This window comes from Cebidichthys violaceus, unplaced genomic scaffold (genome assembly GCF_023349555.1).
Source record: "Cebidichthys violaceus isolate CVI_PGR_0920_01 unplaced genomic scaffold, fCebVio1.0.p SCAF_183, whole genome shotgun sequence".
In the NCBI taxonomy this organism is placed as follows: domain Eukaryota; kingdom Metazoa; phylum Chordata; class Actinopteri; order Perciformes; family Stichaeidae; genus Cebidichthys; species Cebidichthys violaceus.
This window is the reverse complement of record NW_027176354.1, coordinates 32,916-45,826: the sequence shown is the minus strand read 5'-3', so window position 1 is coordinate 45,826 and position 12,911 is coordinate 32,916. Positions and strand designations below refer to the sequence as shown.

General features: G+C 45.0%; 1 protein-coding gene across 1 annotated transcript; it reads right to left on the bottom strand.

The window, feature by feature from the left end:
- Positions 1 to 3,837: 3,837 nt before the first annotated feature.
- Positions 3,838 to 12,333, bottom strand: LOC137874292 (GRB2-related adapter protein-like). The gene is made up of 2 exons (XM_068712921.1): positions 12,092 to 12,333; positions 3,838 to 5,170 (listed from the first exon to the last, which is right to left on the bottom strand). Exons 1-2 carry the CDS (start codon positions 12,302 to 12,304, stop codon positions 4,985 to 4,987), a joined length of 399 nt encoding a protein of 132 aa, XP_068569022.1. The 5' UTR covers positions 12,305 to 12,333; the 3' UTR covers positions 3,838 to 4,984.
- Between the last annotated feature and the right edge of the window lie 578 nt (positions 12,334 to 12,911).

Below are 12,911 nucleotides of genomic sequence, written 5' to 3'. Positions count from 1 at the left end.
CCATCTGCGGATCATAAGAGAACTGAGTCGATGTCGTTCTACCTGTTCTGTCATGTTCCTTAACACTGCTGCCAGGACGGGAAAGCCCAACAAAAAAAAATGAAACGCACAATTGCTTCATTTAAAAAGAAAAAGATGAAGAGATTAGGATTGGATTAATGGGATCTAAAAGAAGTGAACTGGAGGTAACAGAGCATGTATGGTTTATTTACTTAAAAGTAAGACCAGTGTCTTAATTAAACCCAAATGTCCACAGACCCAGGGCATGACTGACCTTTGACCTGTTTAGTGTTAGTTTGATGTTCTGTGGGAACCAGGCGGCAACCTCCGGGTTCTGCCCGAGTGAGGCCGATTAGGAAGTGTCATTTAGTAAGTTATGGTCCATTTAGAGTAAAATTTAAAGCAAGGTATGCTTTAGGGGCGGGGCTACCTGGTGATTGACAGGTCGTTGCCGCTACCAGAGACGCACAGGAACTTGAGGCCTCAAAAAAACATCAGTCCACAAACCAATGTGTGACGTCACCACGACTACGGGCTCTGCTGGTTGGAACCGAGGAACGGTCGACGAGCTAAAGATCCCCCAAACTTGAAAATCCCTAACAAGTTCCACAGAAACATTTACGCAACCCTTCACAATAAAAGACAAGTCTTCTCAAGAATCACACACAGCCTCAGGGTCAGAAGACATATTTTAACATGAACTTTAACTTATCAGTTCATTACAGTCACATGACGCTGCCCTGCGGATTCCGTGTGATGTGATTACATGCCATCATGACTAAGATGCTCCATAAACCAGTGAGGGGAAAAAAACAGACATGTCTTGCTTTAATCCAGGTTCTCAGGAAAAAAATCCAACTTTATCTCCCAATATAGCTAATAACTTTCTCTTGTGAATATAGTATGACTCGGTATGGTAAGATTCTGGCGGTTTTACGGTATATTACTGTTTTTGTTTTTTTTCCTTGACTGTGTTTTTATATAGGTTTATAGTGGCTTACTCTACTGTCAGGAGCACATAGAATACAAACAAATACGTGTTTTGGTGCCGCAGTATTGCCGGGTTGATTTGTCGTGCTTTGTTGTCACATGTCACTGCTTCTTGTGAGTTTGTTCTTGTCGTTGCGTTAATTACAATGATTTTGACGATATGCTTTGTCCGTTAATGACACAGTCATCCCGTCATCGCGGGGTTAGGTTCGGACATTAGGTTCTCTGTTCGGGCTTTTGTTTTCCTCAACAAAGCAATAATTACGGTCTGGAGAAACGGGGATGGAGTGGCGATTGCTTCAGCCCTGTTTGAATCAGTAGGGACCAGCTGAACGCTGTTGGATTTCCTGCTAAGCTAGTTTAGCGTAGCCTCTCAGAACACGCGCCGTACCAGAGTACGTACAGTGCTTTGGCAGTGTATGAAAAATTAATATCACACGGGAAATTGAAACCGGTATCCGGACCGGATCAACCGGTACACCGCCCAGCACTAGGTTAAAGTGCCTCGAATGGTCGGAAGACTAGAATAAAACAAGTCCATTTACCTTTAAATTCAATGGGGGTCCACAACCGGACGTGAAGACAGGCTCACGTCCAAATGTTTTATTAGTACGCTTTTAAAAGTGACCAATAAATGTCTCGTGATTATAGAGATCCACATTTTGACCCAGTTTTGCTATTTTGAGACCAATATTTGAGGCTTTCTGGGGTTTTCAAGTGTTAATAGAGACCTCTTTGGATGTGGAAAACATTGGGCGAGTGGTCGGACCTTTTTGGTAAATCTTTGTCGCGCAGACGGAAGAAACGGAACGATGCAGACTCGTCTTGTTGTTCAGTTTGGCTGCAAAAGTGTGAATTCCGCGTCCAGGCGCGTGCACGCAGCAAAGGGACGCGTCTTCTTCTGGGCCTCCTTTTGACGGCCAGCGCCCCCTTTAAATATCTCGAACCCTCCTCTACCCCCCGTCTTGCCGTCACCGCTTGATCGCGCGTTCGGTGAACTGGTGGGCGAATCGCAAGTCGGTGGTGTCTCGCTGACATCTGTTGATTTATCGTGTGGTTGATTTGGCAGGACGGGACTAATCATCCGATGGGGCGTTGCGCGTCGGACTGGTTTACGGGCTGGTTGTTTTTCACGTCTTCTCTCTCAACAGCCAGAGGCTCGTCAGTCAGTCGGTTAAACTGGTTCCTGCTGTGTTTCTGCTCTGAATGCCATCGGTGTCACGGCCCTCTGTGACTGTCGCTTCCATTCGCACAGTGACACCCTGACCCTCCGTCTTTCATTAGTGTCATCGGCTTCTTCCTCTCTCACCGCTGCATATGTTCCACCTCTTAACATTTCATTACCTCGTCTCGCCGCCGTCTCCATCTCACATTCTTTCCCTCATCTGTTACTTTCCACTTGTTCCTTCTTTGTGACAGACGTTTAGCGTTCTTGTGTTGTCTCACTTTCAGCGAATGACACAAGTGTGTCACAGTGAATGCGATCACACTTCATAGTGACTCAGCAGTTTTCTTAGAAAAGCTCAGTCGGTTACTATTTCTGGTGCACCTTTTGACGCCTTTCTCCTCCTCCTCCTCTGCTGGACGCCGCGCGCTTTATTGACTAACCGCCATTGACAAGTCGGAGGCGACTCTGACAGCGAGGATAAAAGAAGTGGTTTGTTTAAAGAAAACAAAAGAGTGAAAGAAAAGAGAACAGGTGATTCAGACCGAGGGATTTGACCCCGTTTCCTGCTTCGTTTCAGACGTCGCATCCTGTCGGGAGGCGGCGCTGCATTCCTCTCGCAGCGCCGTGGAGCGGTCACGCTGAGCCCACGCTGTGTCATCCATGCTGTTCAGTCACGCATCGACGCACCGACGCAACACCTTTTGTTGACGAGTAGAACGGCACGCCAAAGAGATCTCTCCGTGAGACACAATGACCACTAATTACAATGTTATTACTGTATTGATATAGTAACGTAGTATTACATTGACTTCAGTGACAGTTTGTGTAACGCTGGTATCACTGTTGTATAGCTTTTTATTTATTTATCGTTTAGTCTAAAATATAGAAAACAGAAAATCACAAGTTCCTGGAGCCCAAACTGCAAATAATGACTTTCTTTTTCAATACAGCATTATGTTCATTTCGTAAATTATGGTCCATTTAGTAGTCAAATAGACCAAAAAGTATGCGGATTCCAAATATAACTTGCGGAAAAAAACAACATGGCGGACGGCCGTAATCCAAGATGGCGGACGGCCGTAATCCAAGATGGCGACGGCCGTAATCCATGATGGCGACGGCCGTAATCCAAGATGGCGACGGCCGTAATCCAAGATGGCGACGGCCGTAATCCAAGACGGCGAACTCGAGGCTTCGTAGCGTCAGTCCTCGACGTCACGATGACTCGGTCCACTATTTGTGGCGCAAAGTGTGAAAGATCTCGGAAAATGTGTTGAAATTGCATTTTACACGTGAAATGAAAAGGTTGTTTTGTGCTTTAAATTTCATTCTGGGACTTCATGCGCAAGACGAGCACAAAATGGACTTTGTACAATGTGTCACAAATTTGCAAATTTTTTTGGCAGACACACACACACACACACACACACACACACACACACACAGAGGAGCAGTGAGATGTAGGAACACAATGGACTGACTGTATATCTGACATACAGAGAGGCTCACTCATCCGCTGCTTTGGCAGTGTATGAAAAATTAATATCACACGGGGAATTAAAACCGGTATCTGGACCGGATGAACCGGTACACCGCCCAGCACTAGGTTAAAGCGTCATTTTGTGTACTCTCGTATATATTCGCGTTACATTTCAACAGACAAATACTTTGCAAAAATGTGAGTAATGTCAAAGAGGTAAACGTCTCACTTTATTTGAATGATTTGTCGTTACATGTTGAGGAAGACTGGTCCAAGCTCTCACCGTAAATCACATCAGATTCTTTCTTAAGACTCATTTGTTGCAACGGGAAACGAAACCTTTTTACAATGTTGTGTCTTACTTGCAATATATGTATTTCTAGGAATTACACGTGAATGAGAATAAATAGGCGGAAACAAACGGAACAAACAAAACCATTCATGGATTTAGTTGAGGATATTACATTTGAAGCTGTGTATTTTAATAACAAAGTTCATCTCACTGGTCACTTCAACGCAGTGACCTCCTTTCACTGGTCCACAGAGCACGAGGCTGCACACACACACACACGCACACACACACACACGCACGCACGCACGCACACACACACGCACGCACGCACGCACGCACGCACGCACGCATGCATTCAGTTTCCTTTAGCACACAAATACACACATAAAGTTTGCAGGTTTACATGTGTTCAGACCCACCTTTTACACACAAACCCCCTCCCCACACACACACACACACACACACACACACACACACGCCCGGCGAGAGAGGAATCTGCTGTGTCAACACAATGACTCTCTGTGTCTCTCAGCTCAGCGGATCTCTTCGTGGAAGCGGCGGCAAAATCCTTAACTCGTCTTCAGCGGAGGAAACCTCCACATCCTCCCGTGGGCCCCACACTGTCAGGTGTGTGTGTGTGTGTGTGTGTGTGTGTTGCTTTTATTCAGCCTGCACCGGTGCTGATAAGCTCTAATAAATGAGTATGCCTATGGCATGTGTGTGTTGGTTTGAGTTCTCCACAGTGTGTAGGTCCATATCTTCATTTTAGTTTATTTTTTGTACATGGTTAAAGAGAATGTGGACTTTGTGGGATCAGGTGGAAGCGATTGACTAGTCCTCAGCAGCCGATTGGACACGGCTTGTGATTGACAGGTGACATCACGGGGGACAGCGGGAGGAGTCGGTTACATAATGAGCAGTTCGGTCGCGGCTCGTCAGTTCTCCAAAAAGTGAATGGGCGAGTGCACAGCAGGGGAGCAGTGTGAGGGGGGGGGCGGGGTCAAGGCGGCTCGTTGACGAACCAGTGGGCGTGGCCGTGTGTGTGAGTGACGGGTCATTGGCAGTGGTAGATGGGCTGGACGTACTCGGGGGGGAAGTAGCCCACGTGTCCGTGGCAGCGGCCCCTCCAGCGCAGCGAATCGGAGCAGTCCATGAGCTCGATGACGTCGCCGCGCAGGAAGCGTAGCTGGGACGGGTGGTGGGGGGTGAAGTCGAAGAGGGCGTGGGCATGATGGGGACGCTGTCGGGGTGGGGGGGGGGGGGGGAGGAAAAGAGAGAGACAGTTAATAAAAACTTTGGTCATAAGAGAGAAACAGAGTAAGACACTTGAGAGAGACGAGTAGACAGAGAGTAATAAGTCCAGAGTGAGATGAGTGAGACAACAACACACCTTTACACACACACACACACACACACACACACACACACACACACACACACACACACAGCTCTGCCTCCCTGTGTTTCTCTGCTGCGCTCACTGAAGAGTCTTTCTCCTCCTCTGATCGCTGTTGACTCGTGAAGCTAAAGCGGTTTAAGAGGAGCAGAATGAAAGCGGCTATTTTAAGGAGAGCGTCTTGCTCTTAACTAACCTCTCAGCTGTCAGCTGCACTCCCACAGAGAGAAGTGGAAGAGATGTGAACGCGGGGTGAGACCAGCGTTGTATTATTTTGTTGTGTGTGTGTGTGTGTGTGTGTGTGTGTGTGTAGGTATGTATGTTGCAATTCTGGGCTTTATTGCAGTGGACCGCTTTGTCTTAGAAGCCCAATATCAGGGCGTCTGGTCACACACACACACACACTAACCAGACAGCAGGATTAGGAGCATGAGATACAGACACAATGTTTAAATCCTCACAGACTTATCCTTTATTGTTCTGCTGATCTAGTCTAGACGTCTCGTTAGTGCCTGTGCACCCGCTTCCTCTTTCTGTGTGTGTGTGTGTGTGTGTGTGTGTGTGACAGCAGTGGGAAAAACCCATTCATTTTTCCACGCCAGCTCGTGAGGAGCGGCGGGTTAGGGAAGAAATATGGACTACCGGCATCACGCTGCGCTGCCTTGTGATCAGCGAACAAATGACTCTGTAACACCGATGGACTACAGCTCTGTAGTAGATCTGTCTCTGCACACACACACGCACACACACACACACACATTCACAAGTATATATACAAGGCCTGTAGCAATGCCTCTGTGTCCAAATGACAAGGTGTCAAAAAGATGTCAAAGTTTAGCATGTACAGACTATATATATATATTTATATATATATATATATATTTATATATATATTTATATATCATATATATATTTATATATAAATATTTATATATACTATATATATTATATATATATATATGTATATTTACATTTATATATCATATATGTACTGTATATATATTTATATTTGTATATTTATATATATATTTATATATCATATACATTTATATTTATATATACTGTATATATATTTATATTTGTATATTTATTTATATATATACTGTATATATATATTATATAAATATATATATATATTTATATATATATATTTATATATACTGTATATATATATTTATATATATATATACTAGACCAACCTCGTAAGAGGAATAACTCAAGATTAATGGACTCAGATTATGTTTTTAAGTTGTTCTCTTTGAACCTGGCCCATATAGTCAAAACCTAGAATAAACTGTGTTTATTGAAATGTGTTGTATCATATTTTTGTTCTCAGCACACGGGTTTGAAGTCAAGATAGTTTCTCTGTGACCCTGTTTTTTCAGAGCATTCATTCAATAATCTAAAGGTCTGAAGGGAGCGATGCTGTTCTTCTGCTGTTAGTGTCACCGGTGTGACGCGGAGATGAACTGCTGCGCCTGTGACTGAAGAGATGGACGTACTGTTAATATTTTAGATAGGCGCAGAGCTGCAAGGCTGCAAAGTCACGGAGGTTTCTGAATAACTTTGAGGGGGAGGCGAGAAAAAGGTTATATATGCATTTAGAAAATAAAGTCCTTTTATTGCTCTGGCTTCAAAATGTTGTTGTAAGTGAAAGTGGACAGCGCTGTAGGGACGCGCTCAGTGAGACGTTCCATGACGACGCCCCACAGATACAAAGACCAGCTGACCGTGACTTCATAGAAAATGACAGTTTGGATCCAAGCTAGACATTCTGTTTTTAATCCGCAGACATACCGACAGCGGAATGAAGTGATGATTTATTCCCTCTGAACCATAAGCGTGAAGTAAATGTAGGATGGAGTTTGTACGATCTCGTCTCTTTGCTTATTTCTATTGTTAAAATAACAGTGGCAGAGTAAACGGGGGCTACAGATTTGAAGGTATGACTTAAGGTGTGACGTGACGTAACGTGGAATGACGGATGCATTTTGAGGCTACAAAGCCGTGCAAAAGAGGTCACGTGGAACTGGGTCATGACCCAGGTACGAGCGACCCGAAGTGGGTTTCCTCAGGAGGGTGGTGGGCGTCTCCCTCAGAGATAGGGTGAGAAGTTGGGTCATCCGCGAGGGACTCGGAGTAGAGCCGCTGCTCCTTTTGCGTGGAAAGGAGCCAATCGAGGTGTTTTTGGGCATCTGGTGAGGACGCCACCTGGAACACCTCCCTAGGGAGGTGTTCCAGGCAACGAACCAGCTGGGAGGAGACCCCCGAGGGAGGCACCGGGACCAGGTGGGAGGGACTATATATCTCCAAACTGGTCCCCTGGGAGCGCCAGGGGAGCGCTCAGAGCTGAGCAGGACGTTTTGGGGGGGGGGTCCACCTGCTGGAGCTGTTGCCCCCGCGACCCGATCCCGGATAAGGGGTTGAAGACGAGACGAGACGAGACCAGCGGCCGCTAATACCTGGTCCTTCATGGAGACTGCCGGGGCACATTTAGCGACTTGGTGGCGGCATCGCATTAAAATGCAATCGAGAGAATAGATGAAGTGTAAAACTACAAAAAATTAACAAGCGTAAACATTCTGCCAGGGTCTTAAATCTGCTTTATAACGGCAATAAACGCCTGTAACACATGAAGAGAGTGCAACATCTGTCTGCCTGTATTCACACTTCTATACAAGCGTTTACAATATTTACATCAGAAATCATAGCAGAGCAATAGATCCGGTGTTAGCAGCGGAGAGGACGATTTGGATGATTTTAGCATTGTGAGCATTTGATTATTGTTATAATGCTGTTATTACTGTAGGCGGAGGTCACGCCACCAGCTTCTCACTCGAGAACAGAAGACAGATGTCGGTGGTTGCACCGACACACTGAGAAATGCTGAGAAAGAGCGACTGTATTCAGACAGTATTTAGGTCGCACAGACTCTCCCGCTCCCGTAGGACCGCCGTCGCTATCTCCCCGTTTTAAACTGCCGTCACAAAACGCCCTGAGGCCGAGCTGTTAAATCACACCTGCTCCGGCTGCGTTTTGTGCATGAAACTGTTTTTGGGGTTGTTGGTTTTTTTTCCGCCGTGTGAGGCAGGATGCTACCAAACGAGAACCCAAAGCGAGGAGCTGCTTTGTGAAAAAGGCTATTTTTTTTTTTTAAGCATCAAGAAGCCCTGTCGTCCTCATCTGAAAGTCTCCCGCTCCGCCTGGTAGAACCACTGGCTGCTCAGCGAACCGTCTCCGAAAATAAAAAAAGAACCATGCCTTCGTTTTTATTGCAATAACCACAGTTTTAAAAAAAAAAAAAAATGAGTTGGCGAGACGACCAAATCCTGCAGACTTATCCGCCACGCTTTACTCCCGTTTGAAAAACTACCTCCTGGGTGACGGCGTGAAACACAGGAGGATGTATGGTGCATGTGTGCGTTTTGCTGTTATTTCCTCCCTCAGGTCAGTTCTATCGAAAGCGTCGGCCTCTACGCTCTCTCGCCTTCTTATCTGATCACCTCCGAAAAAAAACACAAAGCAGCAGCAGCAGTGGCTGGCTGGCTGTCTGCCGGGGGCCAGCGCCTCAGATGGCAATGCCTCGCGAGCTGGTGGTTAATAAGATAACATATCGGTTCATTTCCAGCAAAAATGAACCGATATGGTTGCAAATAGACCCGGTCTGCAGGACCGTGTGCAAAAAAAAAACAGGTGGCAGCAAAATGTGGAGGTTGTGCTCATCCGTTTTAGAGTTGCTTCGGGCTGATGCCTTCTGAATGAGGGCGTTAAGATGCTTCCATACTCATTAAGATGCTTCACACTTTTAACGGAAGACGAACACCGAAAGAAACTTGGTGACTTTTATTTTCTTCATTTGAAAAAGCAGCTCTGCTTTTAGAATGTCTTTTTACACGACTCCTGGGTCTACCTACTGCATTGATGTAGCCATTATTACAACCATAAAAGACTTGAGACTTGACTTGGACTTGTTCATCAAAGACTTGAGACTTGATTTAGACTGGAGTTCAAATACTTGAGACTTGACTTGGACTTGTCCCTCAAATACTTGAGACTTGACTTGGACTTGTCCCTCAAAGACTTGAGACTTGACTTAGACTTGTCCCTCAAAGACTTGAGACTTGACTTGGACATGTCCCTCAAATACTTGAGACTTGACTTAGACTTGTCGCTCAAAGACTTGAGACTTGACTTGGACTCTTCCCTCAAAGACTTGAGACTTGATTTGAACTTGTCCCTAAAAGACTTGAGACTTGACTTGGACATGTCCCTCAAATACTTAGTACTTGACTTGGACTTATTCATCAAAGACTTGCGACTTGACTTGGACTCTTCCCTCAAAGACTTGAGACTTGACTTGGACATGTCCCTCAAATACTTGAGACTTGACTTAGACTTGTCGCTCAAAGACTTGAGACTTGACTTGGACTCTTCCCTCAAAGACTTGAGACTTGATTTGAACTTGTCCCTAAAAGACTTGAGACTTGACTTGGACATGTCCCTCAAATACTTAGTACTTGACTTGGACTTATTCATCAAAGACTTGCGACTTGACTTGGACTCTTCCCTCAAAGACTTGAGACTTGACTTGGACATGTCCCTCAAATACTTGAGACTTGACTTAGACTTGTCGCTCAAAGACTTGAGACTTGACTTGGACTCTTCCCTCAAAGACTTGAGACTTGATTTGAACTTGTCCCTAAAAGACTTGAGACTTGACTTGGACATGTCCCTCAAATACTTAGTACTTGACTTGGACTTATTCATCAAAGACTTGCGACTTGACTTGGACTCTTCCCTCAAAGACTTGAGACTTGACTTGGACATGTCCCTCAAATACTTGAGACTTGACTTAGACTTGTCGCTCAAAGACTTGAGACTTGACTTGGACTTATTCATCAAAGACTTGCGACTTGACTTGGACTCTTCCCTCAAAGACTTGAGACTTGGACTTGTTCCTCAAAGACTTGAGACTTGATTTGGACATGTCCCTCAAATACTTGCAACTTGACTTGGACTTGTCCCTCAAAGACTTGCGACTTGACTTGGACAAAGTATCAAGTGTTTTAAACTTGTTTTGCAGCAACACAAAACATGTCAAATGATCATTTATTCATAATAGTGTAATCTCAATCAATAAGAGTCATCCTGATGAGGGGCATAAGTGTTTAGGGTTCGTCCTCTGGGGACCATGAATGTCAGATAATATTATTGATAGCAGATATTTCAGTGTGGACCAAAGCGGTGGTCCGACCAGCTGACTGATCAACAGACATAGACCACCATCGAGCATAAAGTATGAGTTTACACCGCCGTCACTCATCATGTCGGCTCCCTAATGAATGACGGTCTATTTTCTCAGGTGCTTCAGAAGCGGAAAAAAACACCACAAAATAAACTTGATGTGATGAGGATTAGCACGCAGCTTGTGTTACTGTGATGCGAACATGCTTGTCATGTCAGGATCGCTATGGATCACTTCGCTCCACCGCGAGCGGGATCGCCTGCGCCCCCCCCCCCCCCCCCCTCCTCCCCCGCCACTTCCAAGGAACACTTAACATGCAACGTTATTCCCGTCTGCATAATGACTTCGCAGTAGGCCACAACAACGGCTGCTTCTCTCCCCCCCCGGAGGCAACATCATGGAAAATACCTGTCATTTAGATTTTTATCTCACTAATCCTGACTGACTGTTTGGGATACGCCTTCGGGTAACAGACCAAAAAAAAAAAAAGAAAAAAAGATGCATTTGAAACCAAGATAGAGGGGTGTTGTGTGCTGTACAGAATGTGAAGCCCCTTGAGACACATTTGTGATATTGAGCTGTGTGAAAAGAAGATGACTTGACTTGACTTGAATAGCTTATACGTGTTGTAGATGAGAGGAGAAACCTCAACCCGGCCCATTAGGCGTGTTAAGTACTGTGGACAAAACTCACAACTTATATGATATGTGGCAATCATGACTTGTGTAAATAAATAAAAAATCTGTTTTCTATGGAACCGCGGCGCTCGCTCCCTCGGGCTCGGCTGCCTGAGATGACTGATTTGGTTCCGCTCCAAACCGACGGCAGTCCTGTGATCTTTCATTCTACATCAAACCCTGCGGCCCGTAGTCACAGAAGCCATACATTCTCCCATAGCAATGACGACAACAGCAACAACGACAAAAACAACACACACACACACACACACACACACACACACACACACACACACACACACACACACACACACACACACACACAACCCAACAGGTGGAGACACAAACGCTGCTTCAACCGTGAGGAAAAAGTCTCATCGGATAGAAGACGAAGTAGACGGAGAGCGATGACGACGGGAACAGATGCGTTTTAAATGGGTTCCGGGAGGAGATTTGAAAATTGTTATTGCATAAGAGATGCTGTGGATTTAGGTGGATTTTTTTTTTTGCGGGGGGGGGGGGGGGGGGACGGAAACAGAAGAAACACGTCATGCTGATCTGATGTGTGGTGAAACTCATTTTTTCTAAATTCTAAACTTCCTCAAATTTGACATATTTAAAGGGGAAACAACACTTGACGCTGCATACAGAGTAATGTTCCGAAGATTAAACATTTATTCTATTATCTTAAGCTACATTTTCTTAATCAAAATGATCCATATATTCCCATTTTTAAAAAAAATCTGCATGAACTAGTCACACAGGAAGGACTTTAAACTTGTTAAAGTCCTGATTAAATTGTCTTTTGATAATGCGTTTGTGCTCGTTGCTTCGGTCGCTCACCCTGGCGAAGTGCTCCGGGTCTCTCAGGAACACCGTCCTCTCCTTGGCGATGCTGTTGCTGTGGTAGAACTCCACCAGCTCGTTGAGGGAGGAGAAGACCTCCTCCCACACGTAGTACTGGCAGCAGCGGTCCTGCAGCACCTTGAAGTGCTGAACGTGGTCCCCGTAGCTGCAACAAAGGAACAGAACGAGAAGGAAAGAATGAGTTCTCATCTCAAATGAGCATCTGTGGTGGGTTTTTAAAAATAAATAAATAAATAATTTAATTTAATTTTTTTTTAATTTTTTTTATTTTTATTATACTATATTTATCCCGTTAAGGGGGTAACTTTTCTCTGCATTTGACCCATCCCTGTACCAGGGAGCAGGGGGCTGCCCATGACAGGCGTCCCAGGGAGCCGCTAGGGGGACAGCATCTTGCTCAAGGACACTTTCGACTCAGAACACGTCCCAGCCAAGGATCGAACCGTCAACCCTCCGGTTCCCAGACAACCCTCTTAGCCCAGGGTTGATATGGAACTATGATTCAGTTCATCATGGATGCTAAAGCAAAAACACCTCACTCTGTTTGACCATGTTAAAATGAAAAACAGCTTATTTCCTTTTTTAAAATTTTTGGTATAAAATTTTTTGACCAATCGCAGAAAGTCCAGAGTGAAAACCCCGAACATGAGACGACACCAGAACAGATAAAACAACACAAGAGCGGACAAACTCACCACATTTATGAAGACACAAGTCAATATAATTAGAGAGTGTGTGAGTAATATTTTGGAGTTTAAAGAGCAGCTAATGACATTTACCTGGGAGTCTGTGCAAA

What these genes read in the sequence shown, in the direction of transcription:
- LOC137874292 (XM_068712921.1), bottom strand. Translation starts at nt 12,304, where the DNA reads ATGAGAACTCATTCTTTCCTTCTCGTTCTGTTCCTTTGTTGCAGCTAC. An exon ending in ACCCGGAGCACTTCGCCAGG is followed by an intron (nt 5,171 to 12,091) that starts GTGAGCGACCGA and finishes CCACCCCGACAG; the next exon opens with CGTCCCCATCATGCCCACGC.